This window comes from Acinonyx jubatus, chromosome B3 (assembly GCF_027475565.1).
Source record: "Acinonyx jubatus isolate Ajub_Pintada_27869175 chromosome B3, VMU_Ajub_asm_v1.0, whole genome shotgun sequence".
Lineage (NCBI taxonomy): Eukaryota > Metazoa > Chordata > Mammalia > Carnivora > Felidae > Acinonyx > Acinonyx jubatus.
This window is the reverse complement of record NC_069386.1, coordinates 18,456,457-18,481,620: the sequence shown is the minus strand read 5'-3', so window position 1 is coordinate 18,481,620 and position 25,164 is coordinate 18,456,457. Positions and strand designations below refer to the sequence as shown.

General features: G+C 42.6%; 1 protein-coding gene across 2 annotated transcripts in view; it reads left to right on the top strand.

Moving 5' to 3' along the window:
• CERS3 (ceramide synthase 3) overlaps positions 1 to 25,164 on the top strand; it is a 115,427-nt gene that overhangs the window by 75,049 nt on the left and 15,214 nt on the right. For both annotated transcript variants that reach the window (XM_053223626.1, XM_015068998.3), the window contains exon 11: positions 9,192 to 9,345. In XM_053223626.1, the coding sequence (XP_053079601.1) occupies positions 9,192 to 9,345 (154 nt within the window). The remainder of the gene's footprint in view (positions 1 to 9,191; positions 9,346 to 25,164) is intronic.

Below are 25,164 nucleotides of genomic sequence, written 5' to 3'. Positions count from 1 at the left end.
GGGAACTCTCTGAGAAGCTTCTAAGTGTTGCTGCTGTGGTTGGCTTTTGATTTAGCAATGAAGGACATTAACCTCAGACATTCCCATGATGTCTTAAATCAACAAGCAAGCTTACTCTTGCCCAGAAAACAACCAAACATCATGCTGGGGTTGAGGGATTGTGGAGGTGGTGTGTTAACTTTCCCACATACCCTCGTCTTTAAAAATCCTAGATTTAAGTCATTCCCTTGCCAGCATTTCTGCATTTCAAGGAGAATTAGTTGCATGTATTTGGCATTTTCTTGATCTTGATACTTCGCTGACTTCACCAGCCCACTGCAGAGGGCAGCCAATACCACGGTTTGCTGTCTTCAGGGAGTTGGATTGCAAATAAACCAGTATTAACAGACTTGACTGTAAAAATCGTTTTGCTGGTAAAAATTTTTCTGCGCTGACGTTGACTGGTCCTCATTGGAAGGTTGAGGAAAACTTCACCAAGCTATTGGAAGTTTGGGTGATTGGTTCTTGATGGTTTTTGAAAGAATCAGTTGCAGTGTGTTACTCTAGCTTAAATAGTGTTCCCATCAGCTTGAACGTGTTACACAATCATCTTGCGGTGCCAAAGAGGAAAAGTCAGTTCCTTGTTGTTAGCCTGACTCCAAGCATCTGTCTAAAATGTGTAACTGTAGATTCATTTTTCAAGGATATTTTATTAGTTCAGTTTTGTGGGGGGGTGGAATTTACTACGGACCAAACAATGTGCAGATGATCGACCTATTTCCAGATTCAGACATTTTTGAGGTGCCGTGGGAGGCAGCTGGCCATCAGTTGCTCTGTTCCTCCCAACTGTTTTTCTTGCACCTTTTGTGGTAAGATGAAGGGCTGAGTGGGGAGAAAGCTGACCCCTCTGAAATGTATCCAGAAACTTTGAGAGAAAGAACTACAGCTTGTCCATTACACATGTCTTTCCCTTTCTTTCACTTTCCCTACATTTTCCCCAGCCTCAAGTATATTTGCTGTCGTCTGATCGCTTTCTCTTTGTATTAGTACAACTGTGCCTTCTCTTCTCTCCTCCTTTTTTCCGGAATCTTACTTAGCCAGTTCTCACTCAATCAGTGTCAGCAAGAAGTAATTACATTCTTTTTTAAAATACTGTTCCTCTTGGGGCGCCTGGGTGGCTCAGTCCGTTGAGTGGCCGACTTCAGCTCAGGTCACGATCTCACAGTCCGTGAGTTTGAGCCCCGCGTCGGGCTCTGTGCTGACAGCTCGGAGCCTGGAGCCTGTTTTGGATGCTGTGTCTCCCTCTCTCTGACCCTCCCCCGTTCATGCTCTGTCTCAAAAATAAATTTTTTTAAATAAAAAAATAAAAATAAAAAAAATAAAAATACTATTCCTCTCAACATTAGGCAGGAATTCCAACTGGCCTTGGTCAAATCACTTTAATCTAACTGCCTACTTACCTCATTTGTTTGCATTTTTATTCAAAGCCATTTAAATCTCAGGCTTATGTTCTTTACACTTTATTACCAACTGTTGTTTTAAAATAATGACTTCTAAACTGTTGAATTATTGGATGTACCTACGTATTGGAACAGTATCCGAACACTTCCAGGGAATCATTAGGCTAGAAAGCCCTTCCTAAGTTCAGGTAAACAACTCCCCTGACTCTCGAAAGTTTCCTCCATAAACAACAAGAACAGATAACAATTTAGTCCAGGCTGTTCCAGCTGAAGGCAAGGAGCTCTCTGTCTCAGCTGAAGTTTACAGGTGGTGGAGCTGGCTCACCACACTTCTCCATTGCTGGAACTCATCGCGGCTAGATGTTGTGAGGAATACGTGGACGAACAAGACACAGTTCCTACTGTGCAGGAGGTCACGACGGTGGTAGAAGAGATCTTTGTATCAACTACCTCATCTATATATGTGAAGACCATTATATTATGTGATCTGTCTACTGGATGTTCAAAAAAAAAAAAATTCCCAACAGTGAGTAATATTCAAATAAGTAACTTCCTGACCTCTAAGGGTCCACATGCTGTGGTAACTTTATATTCCCCATCACTGGCTCACTGGGCTTCAGCCTGCAGCTTTTGGTGATCTGGCTCTCACTGGCATAGAAAAATGGTACTCTGGGAAGCCTCATGTGAAAGGGAATTCTGTGAATGATGTGACAATATAAATACTCGGAATGGCTATCAGAAAGAGGACAGTTTTAAAAAAGACAAGACAAAGCTGAAAGCGTATAGCAGTGCATTTAGCAGACGCTCATCGGAGGGAAACAAGAATAAGGACACAGTGGACCTTTCCCATTGTCATAAGGCCTGGAGCCTCTGTTCTTTTTTTTTTTTTTAATGTTAATTTATTTTTGAGAGAGAGAGAGCGCAAGCAGGAGAGGGGCAGAGAGAGAGGGAGGCACAGAATCCCAAGCAGGCTCCAGGCTCTGAGCTGTCAGCACAGAGTCCCACACGGGGCTCGAACTCACTGACTGTGAGATCATGACCTGAGCCCAAGTCTGGCACTTAACCGTTTAAGCTACCCATGTGCCCCTGGGTACCTCTGGAGCCTCTGTTCTGAATGATAAGGGCAGAGCATGGGTCCAATTGTGCCATGGCGCCATGCCCTCATGGGATGGTACAGTGCCCTTCGCACAGCCACCAGAGGAAAGGAGGGACGTGTGCAACGCAAGAGTGGCTCTGCTGAAGCTGGGGCCACTCCCTTGAGCCTCCGCTGCAGATGAGTATCTCGGAACTAGACTTTCCAGTTACATACTTTATGAGGGAGACCGTGAATTTCACCGCCTGTGTTTGTTCAGTGTCTCATTCGACAGGGTGCCCTCACTGGAGCTCCTTCCCTCGCACCCCACATGCTTGGCACTTCTGCTGTTCATAAGTTCATAAAGGACAACTACAGCACTCACCCTTCTTCAAATCATGGTATTTTAGAAAAGGGACCTTTTACAGAATTTGGTCATTTATATATGTGGAAATAATTCCAGGCTTACAGGATAATTTCAAGTATGTTACAAAGAGCTTCACTGTATTCGCCCAGATTTACTAGTTAGTATTGTGTCCTGTTTGCTTTCTCCTCCCTTCTCTCTCCCCACTGCCCCATCACTCTCAGCGCACACACACACACACACACACACACACACACATGCACACACACAAGCACGTGTGTACATATATATTTTTTCTAAATCATTTGAAAGTTGCAAGCATCATGTCCCTTTATTCTTTCGTTCTTCAGTGCGGATTTCCTAAGAACAGGGAGATCCTTTTACAGAATCACAGGAATAGTTGTCGATTTCAGGAAATGTAGCAATCTACCATCGGTGTTTCAGTTTTGTCCATTGATCCAATAATGCCTTTATTGCTTTGTTCCCTCCTCCTGGATCTGGCCCAGGATCACATTTTGCCTTCAGTTTTCATTCCCCCAGGGACAGTTCCTCACCCTTCCCGTGCCTCGTGTCATCAACATCATTGAAGCATTTAGACCCCCGATTTATTTTCCAGGTGAGGGGTTAAGATATTTCTGGGCTCACACAGCTAGTTATGAAAGAACCAAGACAAGAAACAGGACAGTTGAAACTGAGAACAGATATGTTTCAAATTAAGTGACTAAACTGGACAGCTAAAAGCAGGCATAATTTGCCTTCCCTAAGTATTTATTAAGTTTTCTTCAACTGCGCAGTCACTTTGAAATACAAGACATCCCTGAAATATAAGGTAGGCAATTACTCACCAGTAGAACCAGTATTTGTTATCCTGAAAAGGCTTAGGGCTCACCCCCGTGATTAGCAGAAGACCTTTCTGTGCATTAGGAAAATACAACTTGTGGTGGCTGCCTTATGTAGCCCAGCAAAACCAGCTACTATTTATGCCAGCAATGTGATCTTCTCAAGCCGTAGAGTGGAGATGGGAAACAGAACCAAAGCGGGGAAAAGCCAAGGTTCGCAATCCTGGGGCGTGGTACTCCTGCCACCGTTTGGACAGATTAAAGGCGGTGGACGGAACAAAGTGGCTCCAGGAATCCAGGAGCGCAGCGGTCTCGGGGCATCCCCTGTGAAGTGAGAAATTCCATGTAGCCCGGAAGGGAAACAGGTGTTGGCGTGCTCATTCATGTGCCAGCACACATGACACACATGCGTTTGGGACAAAACTGAGGAGGACAAAGTGTTTATTTTTCCCTTCCTCCCATTCTTCTTTTAGCAAAGGAGGAGAAGAAATTGGGATTGAGAGACTGGACCATCCTTAGTGAGCACACTGAGACCAACAGAAGGAGGTCCTGAAAATGTAACCACAGCCCCCAAACCTGCTGTCCCTGGGGCCACAGTGGCCACCCCCTTTGGAGCTCCTCTCCACTTCTGTCCCCTCTGTCCTCCCGCAGAGAATGTTCTGGCAGCACAGGGTCCCCACTCCTCTGGAGCTCCTCTCCCTCTCCTGAGTGGCTCCCCCCTCCTCTCCCTAAGCAGAAACTCCAGCCTAGGGAGCTGCACTCCCCTCCCACCCCATAAGCCACCTGTAGTGGGAACGGGTGGGTGGAAAAGCAGTCATCCTCACAACAGTAGTGACAGTAATAGTCCCAGCTACCATTTTTCGAGTGCTTCCTGTATGCTAAGCTCTTCCCATTTGTCAACTCCTCTAACCCTCACGACAGTCTGACAGTCTGACGAGGGGAGTGGTGTTGTTTTGATCTGACAAAAGAAACCATGCCCAGAGCAGTTCTGTAACTCGCTGAAGACAGCAGGAGAGACATGATCCTCATCTACCAGGCTCCAGAGCCCACGCCTTGTGTCTCTCCTCTCTGCAGCTCTCTCAGAAGGCATTTGCATTTTAATGGTAGTCTCCTCCATTTCTAGGACTCCACAGTTTGCAAAGCTGGCCCTGTGTCCCCCTGGAGCCTCCCTGTCACAGGGGTAGGGGGTGACTTCCACCCTGTCCCAGGACCAGGAAGCTCAGTGACATGTGCTCAGGTTATGAGGCAAGAAAACAGCCCCGGAATGGCCTCAGCCCGGGAATCCTGCTCTGCTGAGTTTAGTCCTAGCGTATCACTCCCCTTTCTACATCCAGCAAAGCTTCCTGATGCCATGACATGCAAGGCCAACATGAGATGACTCCATTCAACTCTCCACTGGCATCTCACACCGCCCCCCTCTAACGGTCCTCTCCCTTAAGCTGCACTGGTCTTGTTTTAGCCCTTGACTTTTCCATGATGCCTCCCACCCGAGGGCCCTGTACATGTGGTTCCTTCCAACCAGAACCCTCTTTTCTGTGTCTTCCCTTTAAGAATAGAGAAATAGGGAAATCGCAGGTGAGTCAGAACCCTTTTTCTTTCCTTTGCATGGATCACAATGAGTAACTGCATTATTCACATTCCCTGGTAGAATCTGTAAAGTGGGTGCTTTTGAGTAGTTTCCTTTACTGTTTTTGATACTGACAAATCCCTATCGGGGACCTAGTAAGGAGCAAGCCCCTGGAACAGGTAAAGGGAGGGCACAGAGATGAAGACGTACAAGCATCTATTAGTACAAGGCAGGTTGAATGAATCAGGCCAAATGCTCTAAAGGAGGAGGTAGTGGGGGAGCCTAGAGAAATACTATACATTCAGAGGTGATCAGAACAGCACCGAGACTTGTTACAGAGGCTCCCGTGCTTGCTTTGATGGGTGAAAAGAGTTTTAGCTGAAGATGGGAAGGGCGGGGCGCCTGGGTGGTTCAGTCAGTTAAGAATCTGACTTCGGCTCAGGTCATGATTCGGCTCAGGTCACCATTCGAACCCCGCGTCAAGCTCTGTGCTGACAGCTTGGAGCCTGGAGCCTGTTTCAGATTCTGTGTCTCCCTCTCTCTCTGCTCCTCCCCTGCTTACTCTCTCTCTCTCTCTGTCTCTCTCTCTCTCTCTCTCTCTCTGTCTCAAAAATAAATAAAACATTTTTAAAAAATTAAAAAAATAAAAGGGAACAGGTGAGGACATTCTAGGCTGAGAGAGTACAGAAAAAGGCACACAATTCCCCAAAGATCCAGCAAATCAGAATGACAAAGAGGCTTTCTGTACATTCTTTCCTGAAATCCCTGTGAATGCAGGCCCCAGAATGTGAGCCTTAGCACTTCAGGGATTTGGGTCTGTTTTATTCATTGCAACATTCCTGGCTCCTATGAAGTGCCAAGTAGCACTTTGGTAGGTGCTCAATAAATATTTATTGAATGAATAAAGTAGATAATCATTGCTTCCATTTTACAATTGAGAAAATGCACAGAGAAGTGGATCAAGGTTACATAGAACCAGGATTTTAAGTGGTAGAGCTGGTTATGTTAAGAACATATAGGAGGGGTGCCTGGGTGGCTCAGTCAGTTAAGTGTCCAACTTCAGCTCAGGTCATGAGCTCCCAGTCTGTGAGTTCAAGCCCCACGTTGGGCTCTGTGCTAACAGCTTAGAGCCTGGAGCCTGCTTCAGATTCTGTGTCTCCCTCTCTCTCTGTCCCTCCCCCACTCATGCTCTGTCTCTGTCTCAAAAATAAACATTAAAAAAAAATACGGGAAAATATAGTTTATAATGATGGAGGTGAGAAAGGCCTTTTAAAGTGTAACATGGAGGCTACCTATAAAGGCAAAAATTGATAAATTTGGTTACAAAAATATTTTAGGAGCTGATTTGCCTCCCCCACCCCCCCAAAAATAAACAAGGTTGAAAGAATGAGACTATGTGATGATATTTAATATGACTTTAAAAATAATGTTGTGCTTGATATGTAAAGAACATTTATGAGTCAACAGAAAAAGTAAACACCCCAATAGAAAAATGGACAGATACCATGAAGAAGCAGTTCACCAATGTATAAATCAAAGTAACCAGGTAAAATATAAATATATATACACACGTATATTCATTTCACAAGAAATACAAATGTAACTATAAACAATATGATGTTCTTTTAGGTAGAGGCTGACAGAGTACAATGTTGCTCAAGATCTAAGGAAGCAGGTGCCCTCATACATTGAATGCAAGACTATAAACTGGTATGGTCTTGCTGAAAGCAGTCCTGTAACATATTCTAAAATGTAAAATGAGTATACTTTCTGATTAAGGATTTTAGCCATTCTAATAATCAAACGGTTCTATCAAAATATCTTTACAAGTAATTCTTACAGTATTCTCTATAATGTAATGAAACTCTGGAAACAAATAGCTATCAATAAGGGACTAGATAAATTATGATATCTGTAAATAGATTTCTGTGCAGCTGTTTAGAGGATGGCATATAGTAAGGGTTGGGAAACTCTGGCTCACAGGCCAAATCCAGCCCACTGACTATTTTTGTTAATAAAGTTTTATTGGCCCACAGCCACACCCACTAGTTGATGTATCTCTACGGCTGCTTTCACACTACCGTGGCAGAGTTGAGTAGTTGTAACCGTAACCAAATGGCCCAGAGGCCTAAATTATTTATTATCCGTCCTTTTACAAAAATGTTTGCTGATCCCTGATATATAGATAGAGTCATTGACACGGAAATCTCCCTGTATCATATTATTTAGTCATAAAAGCAGGATACAAAATCACATGCAGGGGTGCCTGGGTGGCTCAGTCGGTTACGCGTCCTACTTTGGCTCAGGTCATGATCTCGCGGTTTGTGGGTTTGAGCCCTGCGTCGGGCTCTGTGCTGACAGCTCAGAGCCTGGAGCCTGCTTCGGATTCTGTGTCTCCCTCTCTCTCTGACCCTCCCCCATTCATGCTTTGTCTCTGTCTCAAAAATAAATAAACATTAAAAAAAAAATTTAAAAATCACATGCAAATTTCTGTTATATAAAATTATGTGATGATGAGGAAGGGGAAAAAAGACTTAAAGACTTAAAGAATGTATTTTTAGGAGCAATGACTTCAGTTACGTTTACCAAAATGTACTGGGTTACCTGTGAGTTGTGAGATTTTAGGTGACTTTTACTTAACCTCTTTATATTTTTCTATAATTCCTAAGTGTCTAAAAATGATTGGCATACATAAAATGGATAAATGGCTATTATCTTTGTTATACAGAGTTTAGAGTTCATTTAATTACTTTTTTTTATTTGTTTTTGTTTGTTTGTTTGTTTGTTTTTGAGAGAGACAGAGGAAAATCAGGAGGAGGAACAGAGAGAGAGGGAGACACAGAATCAGAAGCAGGCTCCAGGCTCTGAGCTGTCAGTCCAGAGCCTGACCTGGGTCTTGAACTCATGAACTGCAAGTTCATGACCTGAGCCAAAATCAGGAGTTGCATACCTAACTGGCTGAGCCAACTAGATACCTCATGAATAGATTTTTTAAAATTTATGTGTTTTGAGAGAGAGAGAGAAAGAGAGCAAGAGAGAGGGAGAGAGAGAACAAGTGGGGGAGGGGCCGAGAGGGGGGGAGCAGAGGATCTGAAGCTGGCTCTGTGCTGAAAGCAGAGAGCCTGATGCAGGGCTTGAACTCACGAACCATGAGATCATGATCTGAGCCGAAGTCAGATGTTTAACTAACTGAACCACCCAGATGCCCTTAGATTATTTTTATAATTAGAATAATATACTTACAAGTCAACCTATCCAGAAACTCTAAGATCATGGTAGTGTATGAAGTTTGGGAAGGAAACAGGTAGCCCTTCACACTGTAGTTGTATCTGAAGGCACTGTGCATTCTGGGTCATCAAGGGCAGTTCCAATGATGTCCGGGAGTCTGTTCATGAAATCAATAAAGTATGCAGTTCACTTCAGAAAGTGGAAGTAATAGAATCATTGCTTCTTTAAAAGCCTCTCTTATTGGAAAATTTACTTTCATAAAATCCCCCATTCACCTTTGCTGTCAAATAAATGAGATTGTGTTATAAGGCAATTATAACTCCATGTAAACATGCATTATCCTATTTGTTCTACAAATCCCGGGAAGCCTAGTAGCGTTCTGTATGCTCTTCTGTTTGCAAAGAGGAACCCAGGTACAGAAACTTTGGAGTGGAGGCAGTGTGACAATAAAAATTCCATTTGCTTTAACTTTTCTCCCAAGAGGCAGACTGTATTTTTGTGTGTGTGGCTCGCCAGTGATATAAAAGGTAATGTTAGTATACTGTTTTCCCTTGAGGATTTCCTGGACGTGGTTAGAAATGAATTAAATGTTGTATGCCTTGGGAGAAAAAGTATTTGTTTTCTCACTGAAAATTCACAAGTGCTTTTTAATGAAATACTCTTCTCTGTTTGTTTTTTTTAGGATTTTATATTGCACGCTGATCCTTCCTCTGCACTACCTTGAGCCTTTCTTTTCATACATCTTCCTCAACCTCCAGCTCATGGTCCTGCAAGCCCTTCACCTCTACTGGTGTTACTTCATCCTGAAGATGCTCAAAAGATGTATATTCATGAAGGTAAGGGCTGTCTGAGTCTTACTGTTCTTAACGAGTGGATTTCATTGCTAGATTGAAGGTGAGGCCCAGGTGGTGGAACTTTCTAGTTAATTAATAGTTAACCAGAATTCTTTATATTTTCTTGATTTGATCATTATTGATTAAAATGTATCTAAAAGGTAACTATCTTTTCTATTAAGTAGGTCTCTAAGGTGCTTTTAAAAAATTGCTTTTATTAGAAGACAAGTAATTTTTATAAAACTTTTATCCAAATATTGATTGCTGCTTCTTAATTTATTTTTATTTTTATTTATTTGAGAGAGCACAAGCATGAACAGGGGAGAGGGGCAGAGGGAGAGAGAGGGAGAAAGAATCCCAAGCAGGCTCCACACTCCGTGCAGAGCTCAATGCGGGGCTCAATCCCACGGCATTGGGACTATGACCCGAGCAGAAATCAAGAGTCAAACCCTCAACCAACTGAGCCACCCAAGTGCCCCTTGGTTGTTGCATTTTAAAGAATGTCCTAATAAGTCTAAATTTGGTCTGGTTTGGGGTAAGCTTTATTGTGAAAGTTGAGTAGTATTTCAGAGCCTTATGGTTACCTTCACTGAACACTCAATTTGCACATAATGCTCTCCCTCTGAGCTTTCTCTTACATCTGAAATATTGTCTCTCATTTGGCTATGCTTTTTCTCTGAAAACAGCTTCTTCTCTAAGTAATAACAAATTAATAATACATTTTAGACAATAGAAGTTTTTGTTTGTTTGTTTTGAATTCAGTTCTGGGATTTAATCCTAGAACAGGGGTGGGGAAGGCTTCAAAAATGAGTAAGATATGATTACTGCCTTTGGGGAAACAACCCAGCATCTGGGGTGGGGGGAATATTTACCTACTAGTGACCACCTATATTGTGGAAGACAGAAACTAGTTGACTCCAGGGGGGGATCCAGGGAAAGTTTTATCGAATAGACAGAATTTGACTTGAGCCTTTAAGGCAAGTAAAAGAATAAATAAATAAAATAAAATCATAGTTCCTGCTTTGTCTGGAAATCATACTTTTTAAAAAAAATGTTTATTTATTTATTTATTTTGAGGGAGAGAGAGCAGGAGAGGGGCAGAGAGAAAATCTCAAGCAGGATCTGTGCTGTCTATGCAGAGCCAGATGTGGGGCTTGATCTCACAAACCGTGAGATCATGACCTGAACCAAAATCAAGAGTCAGACACTTAAGATTCAGCCACCCAAGTGCCCCTGGAAATCATACTTTTAAGGGAGTTTTAATTAAGGATCTTTCAAGGTGGAAGTTACAGTGGGCCCATTTTTGGTGTCACCATTCATGTGTAGTATGACACTGTATCATCAGAGGGAGTGGCTTGTAATGTAACTGGTATCCTGTCAATTTATCTGATAAGCTCACATTTTGATCAACCGTTCAATTCATTTGTTTTCCTATTTTAGTAAATGTGCCTCAAAGATTATTGAAGAGTTGACAAATGAAATGGACATTGCGATAATCGACCTCTGGGTTTTCTACCATCTCTTAGCTTCTAGATCTAGACAGAGGTATAGGAAATTGCATCTGGATTAATCTCAAACCAGATTTTGAAAGTAGTGTTTGTTTGTTTAAATAAATTACTGACTTGAACTTGTTTTCTTGAGAGTGGACTCTTTCCCTTAAGTAGGAATGCCCAGGAAAAAACAAACAAACAAACAAACAAACAACTTTCATCCAAAGATTCTAGTTTATTAATATTCTAAATAGTTTTCTCCTGACCTCTGCAAAAGTTATTTTATCTCTGAGCGACTGATAAAGTTAAAGGGACTGAGATAAGGTTAAGAAGTTGAGTATTTAGACAATTTGCACATCCAGGGGCTGGAAGGAAGGCAGGCCACTGAACTGATCCTGTCCCACCACTGAGTCAAGCCTTCCTGGAGCGCCCGTCCCTAGGCAGAAACGGTTCCCTTAATGGCTGGTGAGTGACAATAATTACAGGCCTGGAAGGGATCCAAGCAGAACAAAACTTGGAGACCAGAAGGTACTCTTGTTTGGTTTCAGCATAATTTTTCATATTTCTGACCTCTAATGTGTTGTGCCAGGCCTGATTAAAAACCCAGTGCGTTGGGGAGCCGTGGACAGGAATTCCCGATTTCTCATGCTGTACTTTGGAAAAGCTGTTTCCAATTGCATTTTGACAGCAGTAGTGGAGGCCCCCGCAGCCCTAATCCCCAAAGTTCTTATGACTTCAGCTGGCTTGCATGCACACTCTGTTTTCCATAGCGGTGGCAAAACTGGCTGTGAAATCAGCTTATTCCTCCAAAGCCGTAAAGTGCCTTTTAAAGAATGCCATTTGAAGGCACAGTTGCATTGCAAAGGGGGAGGAGACAGATAAAGGTGGGAGTTGACATTCTTAGAGGAACAACTAACAAGCCAGTTTTCAACTCTATTTAATACGTAGTTAGCATTTAATGTACACCTCAGTTGTTACTAAGGTGACTAATTCTTGGATATTTAAAAAAGGGAATTGCAGAAGTTCTCAGGCCTCTTAAAACGTCTTTCAAATCTTATAACAGAGGTTGGGAATTTGTCTTTTTAAGCTTCTAGGCCCTTAATGAGTAGTTTTGAATATGCAAACGAATACGTCATTCAAGGGAACAAACCACACGGGCGTGGAAAGTCACAAAATTGTTTATTAACCTTTTTATGGCCTCCACGGATTTGCCTGGTAGGCTGGCAAGACAAAAGTGATTACACATCCTAAAAATAGCAATTTTGGAAATATCCATACCTTATTTTCCCTAAATAGTAGGGTCACTGCACGTGTATGACGAATGAAAACCTTCTACCGTTTGCTCCTGTTGTTGAAGACTTTAAAACAACAGAGGAACCAAAGTGGTTCCTCTAAACTGGGGGGGGGGGGGGGGGGGGGGTTGTGAGGAACTACCAGCCCACACATCACATTGGGAAGTATGACGGGCTGATACTTCCGTCTTGTCATTCTCTTTGCAAACACGAGAAGTGCTTTCAGAGGAAATTGGAAGGAGGGTGGCATGCTTTCGTTTAATATTACTTCAGAGAATTTGATCATCCTTCTGGTTTTATTTTCTTCTTTCTAAATATCACACTGGGTGCTGGCCAACTCAAGCATGTCTCTCTGACATCTTAGGCTGGTGCACAGCCAAAATGCAGAGGGAGGAGCATTGCACGCAGCCGTCACAGCCAGGACAGGGCAACTGGCCCCTGGCAACCTGCCCCAGCCATCTGCTCCGGACAGGCAGCGTCTCTTCAGTTCAGAGATGACACTTTATGCGCGGTGAACTCTTTTAGTTAAAGAAAGGAAACCTCTCAGAAATAGGGGAAACTGAGGCCTCGACCAAAGTCACACAATAAGTTTATGGCAAAGCTGAGACTAGAACGTGGGTCTCTTAATGTGTAATACTCTGCCTTTTCTAATTATTGTTGCTTTGAAATAACCAGAAAATTAATTTAAAATACTTGTAGGGGGTAAAAAAATAGTCCATAAAACAACTTGAGTCATCAAGATAATAGAATAAAACCCAGCACGAATCCTTTAACTTGTGCTTGAACGTTCTGAAAACATAAGAACATGTTTTGTATTTACTTTTTTAGTTTCAAATCACTTCCTTGTGAAGCAGGCTCTGTGTAGATTCAAATCTCTGCTTTCTCATTTGCTGGCTGTGTGATCTTAGGGATATTACTTCCATCGATTGCCTGAGTTTCTCCACCTATAAAATGGAGGTGGGGATATTAACACCTGCCTTGTAGTATAAAGCCCTTAGAACAGCATCTGGCACATGGCAAGCACATGATAATGTCAGCTACCATTGTCATTACCATTATTACTATTAACTCAGGTTCTTTGTGCCAAGTCATGGAGAGCCTGTGACTTCCAGGTAGCGTGGCACTTGGCTGTCAGTCAAGCCCTCCCTCCCTTCCGCTTAGATAATGCCGCAGCTGAGTCAGGCATCAGTCCAAGGGCTCCCATGAGCCCTTGCTAAGCCGTCTTCTGCCAGACGACTTTCGGGACTCACATTCTGATGATCCTTTTTGACACACTCCGATATCAGCATGTTGGGGAAGAAATACAAAATTTGTAACATCTAGGAAACCTCTAGGTCTCTTTTCGTGGTAGTTAGCAGTGGATGTAAAACCTGCCCTTTGCTGGACAAGAGGTAAAATATCACAAAGGCTGGCGGTTAAAATAGCGTATTATGAAAATGGTATCAGTTTACATTTCCATAGTTCCAAGTATTTATATAGATTAACTACTTTACCAATCTATTGGGGGCACCTGGGTGGCTCCGTTGGTTAAGTGTCCGACTTTGGCTCAGGCCATGATCTCATGGTTCTCGAGTTCAAGCCCTGCATCAGGTTCTGTACTGGTAGCATGAAGCCTGCTCAGGATTCTCTCTCTCCTTCTCTATCTTCCCCTCCCCTGCTCACATGCACACGTGCACACATGCTCCCTCTCTTTCTCTCTCTCTCAAAAATAAATAAACACTAAAAAACATTTTAAAAACCCCACAACAATCTATTGAAGAGGCAACAGTAGAGTTTATAAACTTGTAAAAAGTAACCATGCAAAGTTGCTTGGCTTAAGAAATTTCAAATTTGAATCTTCTTCCACACACTCCATTCAGCCGAGCTGTGAAATATACTTGCAGAACTGGGAGAGACCACTACGCATCCACCAGGACACCATGACCCCCTCCTCAAGTCCTTCCCACTGTACTGCAGTGTACCACTCCCTTGCACATCAAACTGTGCTCTGTGTTTCCTAGAGGAAGAGAGGGGGGTGAGTGACGAAGTTACATGACTTACCCAAGGTCACACGGGAGTGGGGTTCATGCCTGCAAAGCTTGAGACTTCACAGCCCATGTTGCTCATGTGCTGTGCTCTCCTGCCTCTGCAGCAGCTCTGTGTTTGTGAATGTACGTCCTCCTAACATGAGTGATATGTATTTAATATGTGTGTGTTTATATGTATTTCCCTGCATGTGCATTCAGTGGATGTACACTCAGTCCTCACAAATTTCATTATCTTTTTGTTTATTGTTTGGTGAGTCTTAGTAAAATTATAGACCAAGCGGCCAATACTCTATTAAGATGTAGAATATTTGGGGCGCCTGGGTGACTCAGTTGGTTGAGCGTCCAAGTTTGGTTCAGATCATGATCTCCTGGTTCGAGGCTCTGGGCTGACAGCTCAGAGCCTGGAGCCTCCTTGAATTCTGTGTCTCCCTCTCTTTCTGCTCCTCCCCCACTCATGCTCTGTCTTTCTCTCCTTCCAAAATAAATAAACGTCAAAAAAAATAATAAAAAAGAAAGATTTAGAACATTTCCTTGACCCTATAACGTTCTTAGTGCCTACTTCTGGTCATCACCAATTCCCACATTGGCAGACACTGTTTCCTTTGATAGAGAGAGAGAGAGAGAGAGAGAGAGACAGAGAGAGAGAATCCCAAGCAGACTCTGTGCTCAGCTCGGAGCCTGACACAGAGTTCGATCCCAGGACTCTGGGATCATGACCTGAGCTGAAATCAAGAGTCGGACACTCAACTGACTGAGCCACCCAGGCTCCCCAGAAACCACTGTTCTTATTTCTGTCCCCATAGACTAGTTTTAACTTTCTTAAACCTTATATAATTGAAGTTACACAGCATGCTCTTCTCTACATTCTTTTACTACAAACCTCATAGTCGTATCATGACTTTGCTCACTTGTCATTGTCTCCTTGCCAGTAATCCATGAATTCCTGCTCTTCATAGAGAATGCTCTTTAGAAAATCTCTCTAGGGCTATCCCCATTGGGGGATTCTGTGGCTTGAAACAATCATAAATTGAGTTTTTAGAAACTTGAAAGTGTGGAATTGTTTAAAGAAATCAGAGTAGAACAGGCAACCATCATGGCTCTAAGATAATCACAGAAGGGAAATGTATCCTGAGAGGCCTGTGAGCAAACCCGCCTCTTGCCAGCTCCCTGCCTCCAGCAGGATTCCTGTTGCTTCGCCCTGGACTAGGAGGCCTCGGAACAGATGCCAGGGCATAGCCAGAGCACCTAGGATGGCAGTAGGCACTCAAATCCTGCCTTTCTTTCCCTGTCCCAAATATGGCCCCTGATGTTTCCTTGAACCACTGATCATATCTTGCTGAAGTTGAAAAGGAGGTGAGGGACGGGGGAAGATCTAAATAAGAAGAGATAAAAGATGCTCTGACAGCTTTCATACCTGATTTTAAAAACCATTTCATGAAAATGGAATTGAATTTTATATATTCCTGAGAAGAACAGATACTCCATTTAATTAGTAGAGAAGTAGCCACATGCACATGCCCACTAACACATGTACACACAGAGATATCTTATATGGGACTTGAGTTTCTCCTTTTTTATTTTTAGTTTATGTGTTTATTTTGAGAGAGAGAGAGAAAGCACAAGTGGAGGAGGGGAAGAGAGAAGGGGAGAGAGAATCCCAAGCAGGCTCCATGCTTCAGCGCAGAGCCCAATGCAGGGCTCAAACTCACAAACCCCGAGATCATGACCTGAGCCGAGATCAAGAGTCAGATGCTTAACTGACTGCACCACCAGGCACCCCTGGAACTTGAGTTTCTGTTTCCATCAGCCTAGACAAGGAGACAGGAACAATTTATGGCTTGTTAATAAATCTACACATTCACACCAGGATGTGAAAGTGCTATTAATGGGCTCTTGGGCCAGAGAGCCTGGTAAAAACAGGGGTAGGGGGAGAGGTGCACTGTTTCTGTTAATATCCCACAAATCTCTGTGGTCACACCCTCCCTGCGGTCCCCATCCCTCCCCCACCACATAAGTCTCAGAAGAGAGCTTTATGTAACACAAAAGAAACCTTACTCCCGAAGATTCATGCAGTTTATAGATAATGGGTAAAATAAATTAATTTGTACAACATTTTCATTTTGATGTATCACATGGGCCTTAGCATCATGCTGCCTTTATCTATGTTCTGTTTGGGGCATAACAGGTGTGCCATCCATGGGACCCTGGACTCTCAGTGGGGGCTATTTTCTGCAAATTGTGTCTGCTTGCCACATACGGTGGACTCTGGAAATCCTAAAGAGAGCATCACTGGACACACACACTCTTCCTGTGGTCCCACAGCCCATTTTGCATGCCAGCTCTGAGACTTTCATTTCAGTCAGACCTCAGCCTCAGTGTTGTTCCAAGAGACTAGGGCTTGTATGTACACTTCTGTAACATTTTTAGAATTTCCGGAGATGATGGTTGTGTCTTTCAAGGGAATGGGGTTGGTTGTTCTCACTCACATGGTTGGATTTGGGACCACCAATCAAATCTCTAGAACATTCCACCAAGGCCTAGCCATGGTGGGGTCACAGGCTAAAGTCAGAGCTGATCCTATAGGAGCTATAATGGGTGACTACTTATGTCATGATTTGGTAGGAGCCTCTAAATCTACACGCACATCCCCTCAGAAATCTCCTTTACCCACTTCTCTGGGCGCAAGATGATATGAAGAATGTGTGGAAAGTCCAGGCTCTGGGATGACCCTGGGCTCCTGGCTGTCCAGAAGAGAGTAACAGGTAAGGGCAAAGGTCAGCGAAGGTGTAGAGGAGATAGAAAAAAACTGCCTACATTCTGTACCATTCTTGCTTCCCCGACTCAGTTGCATGTGTGTGTGTGTGTGTGTGTGTGTGTGTGTGTGTGTGTGAGACCATGCACACATGTGCACATAGAGGGGGATTTCAGGGGTGCTGTGGGACTCCACACCCGTGAGGGGATGAAGGGAGCTGAACTAAGCAGAGGTGGTGCTGTTACAGCAAAGGCCTCAGCCAACCCTAGAGAAAACCCTAGAGCTGGGTGGCCCTCCAGAGATGTCCAGTTGTGGCAAAGAGGCTGGACCTCTGTCCCCTGACATTAACCTATTGCTAAATGTGTGCTGCCCTGTGGGGAGGGAGCTTAACTCCGGACAAGGCAACTCTCTTCAACCAAGGATAATACCAGAGAAGGACATTCCTGGAGCCCCCAGGGCTGGGGGTTTAGAACCATGGTTCTGAGGGCCTCCCACCTCTTCCTGCCCCATCCCGAACCTAACAGGAGTCCCCACAAAGAGGACTGCGTGTACCTCTATAGGCAGACTAGGCATCGGAGAGCATGGGCTCCAAACACGTAGAAGTGAGGCCTTGGAAAAGTCATTTATTTATTATTTTACCTTCTGTTTTCTCATTGCGGGTGATAACTGCCCAACCTACTTTACAGGATAAAATGCCAACGTGAATGAGATGGCTCTCTCAACTTCAAGGGGCAGAGAAATCTTTGATTATAACCATTGCAGTAAACATTCCATGGTTTCCTAGTCAGTCATTTCCAGTTACTTCCTGTCCCCCACCCCCCACTCGCAAGGCACTTGTTTCTCTCATGCAAAAGTGCTTTCTGAGCTGTGGAAGATCAGTCACCAAGGAGGCCATTCAGGAGGCACTGAAACAGTTTGCTGAAGTGTCTGGTGAGAAAGGGGACTCACAGGTTTCTGGAGAGGGAAGGTGGGGAGGCTGCAGGAGGCTGAGCCCCTGGACACTGCCCTGTGGGGCTTGGAGTCAGGCCGGGCCTTTCTGAGAGCCTTTAGAAATGTGTCGGGTGCCAGGCACTGGAGGTGGCAGGTCTGGTGGCTCTGCGTGTCTCCTCCACTTGTGCCCCGTCACCCCTGGAGAAGGTGGCCCTCCCAGCTCCCACTTTCTACAGGCAGTCCTGGCACTCACACTTGCGTTCCTCCCCAGGAGTGATATGTGTTCTGGAAGCATCTCTGCAATTGGCAGGTCTGCATCTGTCTCAGGGTTTCTCTACAGTAGCACTGGTGACCCCTGGAACCAGATGATTCTTTGTCATGGGGGCCATCCTGGGGACTGTACGGTGGTTAGCAGCACCCCTGGCCTCTCCCTGCCAGATGCTGGCAGCAATCCCATCCCTAGTTGTGGCAACTTGAAATGTCTCCAGATGTTGCCAGATGTTCTCATCCTGTTTGAGAACCACCACCTATTGGTACATATGTCCATTTCCCTTTCTGTAGAGGTGCATCATGTTTTCTTCCCCCAGCACACGGTATTTTTTATAGAAGTTTCAAAGGCTTCATTTTATTGCATTATTTATTTACTCCTGTGCTTTGTGCTGTTGTCGTCATGCATTTTAATAATATATAATAAATGTCATATGTTTATATATGAAAATATACATCTACATATAAATATTAATTACACATTACTACAAATGCCATATTATGTTGCTATTTTTTTGTCTTGGACATTTAATTATTTTCTAAAATGATAAAATTTTAACTTTTTTAATATTTCCCTTTATTCTTACCATTTTTGGCTCTCTTCATATTTTTACTGGATTTAAGATACCAGGGTTTTCTTTATCTTCTTCTTCTTTTTCTTTTTACTACTTTAAAGAAGCTGCTTTATTATCTTCTGCCTCACATGCTTTCTGATGAGATGTCTGTTTTATCTTTGTTCCTCTAAACAAATATGCTCTTTGTTGCGGGGGGGGGGAGGGCTGCTTTAAAATTGTTCTCATTAGCACTGGTTTGCAGCAATTTGATCATGATGTATCTTGATAAGATTTTTTTTTTTAATGTTTATTCTGCTTGGAGTTTGTCGAGCTTCTTGAACCTGTGGGTTTCCAGATCTCATCAAACTTAGATTTCTAGAAATGTTTCAGAATTTCTTCTGTTATCCCTTCTGTTGTCCTGTTCTTGTGGCACTTGCATGACCATTTCATTGGCCCAGAAATCAATGATATTTTGTTCATTTTCAGTCTTTTTATTTCCCTTCTATGCTTCATTTTGACTAATTACTATTGCTATGTCTTCACAATCTTTCAGTTTTTCTTTTGTAGTGTCTGATCAACAGTTATTCCCATCTAGTGTGTTTTTTAATTTCATATATCATATTTTTCATCTCTATAAATTATATTTTGGTCTTTTTTGCATCCTCCCTTTTTCTTACTATGTTTATGTTTTTCTCTACTTTCTTGAATATATGGAGCATATTTATAAAAGCCATTTTAACATCTTTGTTTGATAATTCCATCATCTCTGATATTCTTGGTTCTGTTTCTATTCATAGAATTTTGTCTTGGTTATGTGCCATATTTTCCAAATTCTGTGCAAGCCTGGTAATTTTTCATTAGATGCCAGGCAGTGCTCACTTCAGCAGCACATACACTAATATAGATGTGAGACATTTTGAATTTTGCATTGTTGGATGATGGATTTTGTTGTATGCCTTTAAATAGTGTTTTTGTATGTAGTACAACTAGTGTATTTTGTTTTTGTATGCAGTCAAGGTGTTGTCATAAGTTTGATGCTTTCAAGGCTTGTTTTTAAGCTTTGTTAGTGTGAAACCAGAATAACCATTGGTCAATGGCTATTAATTAACAGTGAAGTCCTTCTTAGTGTTCTCCTTGATGTCCATATACTAAGAGTTCTTTTTGGGGCACTTGGGTGGCTCAGTCAGTTAAGCGTCTGACTCTTGATTTCGGCTCAGGTCATGATCCCAGAGTCATGGGATCAATCCCCTCATCAGGCTCTACATTGAGTGTGGATCCAGCTTGGAATTGTTTCTAACACTCTTCTCCATTCACACTCCCTCTCTCTATATAAAAAATAATAAAAATAAAATTTTAAAATAAAAAAAACATTAAGGAGCAAGTGGGTGGCTCAGTCAGTTAGGCATCTGGCTTAGGTTCAGGTCATGAGCTCGAGGTTCATGGGTTCAAGCCTTGCATCAGGCTCTGTGCTGACAGCTTAGAGCCTGGAGTCTACAATTCTGTGTGTGTGTCTTCCTCTCTCTGCCCCTCTCCCACTTGCGCTCTGTCTCTGTCTCTGTCTCTCTCACAAAAGTAAATAAACATTAAAGGAAAGAAGAATTTTTAAAAAAAATTTAAAAAGAGTTCTTTTCACTCTGGCTGCTGAGCAGACAACAAACTGCCACCCCAGTATGAGCTCCAGGGGTTGTTTTTCAACTTTTTTTCTGGTGATTCTTTGCCTGGCCTTTGGTAGTTTCCTGACACACACACATTGGTCAGTGCTGAGTCAAAGACTGAAGGGAATTCCACTAAAGATCTCTGGAGCTCTCTCTCTGCATATCTTCCTTCTCTCCAGCATTCTGTCCCACAAATACCTGCCTGGTGGTGAACTCCAATTTCTATTTCCTCAACTCAGTAGCACCATGGGGCTCTGTTTGGTTTCTTCACTGTGCTTCAGCTTAGAAATGGTAAGATGGTATGCTGGGACAGGCGAATGGCTCCCCTCCTCCATTTTCCTTTTCTCAGGAATCACAGTCCAGAGATACTTCTTGAACAGTGTCTAAAAACTATTTTTATATTTTATCCAGCTTTCTAGTTGTTTAACATGCTAGGATAATCTATTCCCTGTTTTTCCATCCTGGCCAGAAGCAGTTGTCACAGTATTTTATTTTCTAAATAACAATAGTTTATAGACTTCCTGAGATAGCCTGTTTCATTTTCAAATGAGCATAACTGTTAGGTAGCTCCTCTTTATTCCTGATCTTTCCCTCTAGGCCAATGCTGTCCAATAAAAATATAATGTGAGCCACATATATAATTTTAAGTTCTCTAGTAGTGTCATTTAAAACCATAAGAAACAGGTGAAATTAATGTTAGCAATATATTTAACACAACATAAGCAAAATATTATCATTTCAATTTTGCCTGTGGTATATTTTGCCTGGTGTGTATCTTAATCGGGGAAGGATTATAATCATATTTACAGCTAATACAGTGATTCAGCAGTCAATACAAAAAACTAGGAATGAGACCTTTTTCATTCTTTTTTTTTCATGTTAAGTCTTTGCAATCCAGTGTGGATTTTACACTTACAGCACATCTCAATTTGGACTGACCACAACTCAATTGCTCAAAAGACACATGTGGCAAATGGCTACCACATTGGATGTTGTAGCTCCCAGCTCTAGAATAGCCATTGTACTTCTCTCCTCCTGCATCTGAGACAGATGGTGGGATATGTTCTCATGTGTGATCTGTTCTCATGGGGCCCCTGGTGTTATGCTCGATTATACTGTTATGCTTGATTATACTATGCTGGCTGTACCCACTACCTTTCCTTTTCCACTCAAGAAGTTTTCAGTTTGTGAGCAATAGAGGATAAAAGCCAACCTATTGTCTTTAAAAAAAATTTTTTTTAATTATTTATTATTTATTTATTTTTGAGAGAGAGAGAGAGAGAGAGAACAAGCTGGGGAGGGGTATAGAGAGCGGGGAACTGGGGATCTGAAGTGATGCAAGGCTCAAACTCACAAACCATGAGATCATGACCTGGGCCAAACTGTGACACTTAACTGACTGAGCCACCCGGGTGCCCCCCAACCTATTGTCTTATTTCTCTTTCTCTTCTGTGACATCCTTATTTTTTGTTTTTTCCCTTCATTGCTTATCTCCAAGTACCACATCTTCTTTATATACCTGATTCTCCCCAACAAACTCTGCTTCTCTGAGTGACACTTCCTGTCTGGTACACTTTGGGGCTCCTTCTGTTTAATAAGGGCTATGAACTACCAGGTCCCAGCCTGTGCATTTATACTTTCCCTTTCTCTTTCTGGAGGTGATTTTGTCTGCACTTCTTCTAGGTCAATACACCCATTCTGCTCATTCCTTCCAACCTTCCCCTCTCCATGTTCCCAGCACAAGTTAGAGGGCTGAGGGAGCTCATTCGAATTTGTATATATATATTTTTTTCTTCTTATAGATACCCAAACAGTGTTCTCTCTTCCCCAGGAAAATTGAAGGCATTTGATGCTGTATTTGTTTTTGGAAAGTGAGGGAGAAATGTGGAATCAGTCTACGATTGTTCTCCAAGCCCAGAAGTCCTCAAGTAAATCATTTGCACACAGGTGCTTAAAACGTTTTTAATAATAGACTTCTTCCTCCATTCTCACATGTAATCTTGATGATGTTTCAGTATGGAAGCTGCATTTAGCAGCACAGAACTGCATGGTAGCCTTTAGATATCAACCATATGCCCTACTATCACCCGCGTGGCTCTGCTTCTGTGGATTGAACATCTCCAATTCTTTTAGGGCACTGGGTGGCTCAGTCAGTTAAGTGTCTGACTCAGTTTTGGTTCAGGTCATGATCTCATGGTTCGTGAGATCAAGCCCTACATCAGGCTCTGTGCTGACAGTGTGGAGCCTGCTTGGGATTCTCTCTCTCTTGTCTCTCTGCATCTCCTCCACTCTCTCTCTTTCTCTCCCTCTAAATAAATAAATAAACTTAAAAAAATGTTTAAACATCTCCAATTCTTTAAACTGTACCTCATCCCAAGGTATGCTATTGAGCTTTTTCACCTACCTCTCTCATTTCATTTTATCCAGATTCTCCTTTAAATGAGCATCAGTTTCTACACATGGTCTGACTAATACAAAAGCAGGTCTGATGTCTCATTTTGTGAAAACTCTACTTCCATCGATGCAGCCTAGTTTTGCTTCGAGTTGCTGATAATCACATTACATTGTTAATTTATAGTGAGCTTGAAATTGATTAAAACCTCTAAGTCTTTCTCACATGGGCCAAGTCACATTTCCTCCATTTGGGGATTGTCTGGTGATGGTGGTGATTTGTGATGGACGTTATATTCCTTCTTATTAAACATCACTTTGCTTAATAAGCTTATCATTTGAATGTTTTGCTTAAGAATGGAAAAGTAGTAGGGGCCCCTAGGTGGCTCAGTCGGTTAAGTATTCGATTTTGGCTCAGGTCATGATCTTGCAGTTTGTGAGTTCGAGCCCCGTATCGGGCTCTGTGCTGATAGCTCAGAGCCTGGAGCTTGCTTCAGATTCTGTGTCTCCTTCGCCCTCTGCCCCTCCCCCACTTATGCTCTCTGTCTATCAAAAATAAATAAATGTAAAAAATTTAAAAAAAAAACAGAATGGAAAAGAGGACATTTGGTGATGGATGCTTAAATGTTCCTGAGGACCTTTTGTCTAGGACATCTGTTATAAGAATTCAGGAGTATTCTACATAAGCCATCTCATGAAGAAAGTCTTTATTATTTTTCCTGATATATATTTTCATCAGGTGAGGATTGTGATTATATTTAGGGAAAATACAGAGTGAGGTATACTGCTCACACTGACAAGAAGATCTCCTAGGATTTCCACTTTTTATTTCAGATGAACTTTTTACACATTAGCTATGTTGACTACACCTGACCAGAATGACCTGTGGAGCCTTTAAAGAAGGACACTCATGGCCAGGTCCTAACTCAGACCATTTAAATCAGGAATTATGAGACAAGGCCCAGACATTGGAAGTTTTTAAATGTTTATTTACTTATTTTTTTGAGAGAGATAAAGAGCAAGTGGGGAAGGGCAGAGAGAGAGAGAGGGAGACAGAGAACCAAGCAGGCTCCATGCTGTTGGCACAGAGCCCGAAGCAGGGCTTGAACTCACAAACTGTGATATCATGACCTGAGCTGAAACCAAGAGTCAGACGCTTAACCAACTAAGCCACCCAGGGGGCCCTGGACATTGGAATTTTTGACTGACTTCTTCCCCTGATATAAGTGATTCTGATCTGCCTCTCAGGTTGAGAGTCACTAGAAAGTCAAGAAGTCCATGTATGTGTGTATCTGTATGTCTTCTCCACTGATGGACAGATGTCCATGGACGACTCTCCATTTATTGTCTACTTTCTAAAAACCAAAGATAGCTGCATTTCTCCCCCACATGTGTGGAGTTTGTGGACATGACCTCAACAAATACTCCCATCTTGCAAATTTTAACAAGAGCAGCAGACTTTCATGTCACATAGGTGTTCAATGCTAAAACATTCTTACAAAAGAAAACTCAGACTATTGAAACACTTGGAGATTATTTCCTTTGTAGAAACCCAGAATTCTTTAAGTAGTACATTTCTCTGGAGAATTAAAGGCCTGACTCATTTTATAAGATGATTGACTAATTATTTGTAAACAGCCATCCATTATAGGAAGTGAGACATATTGGTAATTTTTTATTGCCTTTCTGGATTAAAAAGACTCATCTTAGGGGGTGCCTGGGTAGCTCAGTCAGTTAAGTCCAACCCTCAGTTTTAGTTCAGGTCATGACCTCATGGTTTTGTGAGTTCAAGTCCCATGTCAGGCTCTGAGCTAACGGTGCAGAGCCTGCTTGGGATTCTCTCTCCCTCCCTCTATCTCTGCCCCTCCTCTGCTCACGCTGTTTCTGTCTCTCTCAAAGTAAACAAATACACTTAAAAAAATTTTTTAAAGACTCATGATATATAGATACTAAAGAAAAAAAACTTACTTGAAATCATGGAATTTTCAAACTAGAAAGATCCTTAGGTGACTCGCTGCACCTCTTTTCACAGAGGGCAGCAATCTGGGGAGAGTCTGTGGCCTCAGAAACAGCCTGCTAACCACAGTGGTGACTCTGCCTGGGCATCACCTAGAGCTGGTTAGAAATGCAGCTTCACCAGGGGAACCTGGCTGGCTCATTCGGTTAAGCATCTGACCCTGGATTTTGGCTCAGGTCATCATTTCACAGTTCATGGGATCGAGCCCTGCATCAGGCTCTGTGCCAGCATCATGGAGCCTGCTTGGGATTCTCTCCCTCTCTCCTCTGCTCCTCCTTCCTCAAAATGAATAAGTGAAAACTTACAAAAAAAAAAAAAACCCTCAGAAATGCAGTATCTCAGGTCCCACTTCTGAATGAGAGCATGTACTTCATCAAGAACTCTGGGTGATTATATGCCTATTAAGGTTTGAGAAGCCCTGGTCTAGAAAATTCAGATCCAGGTAAC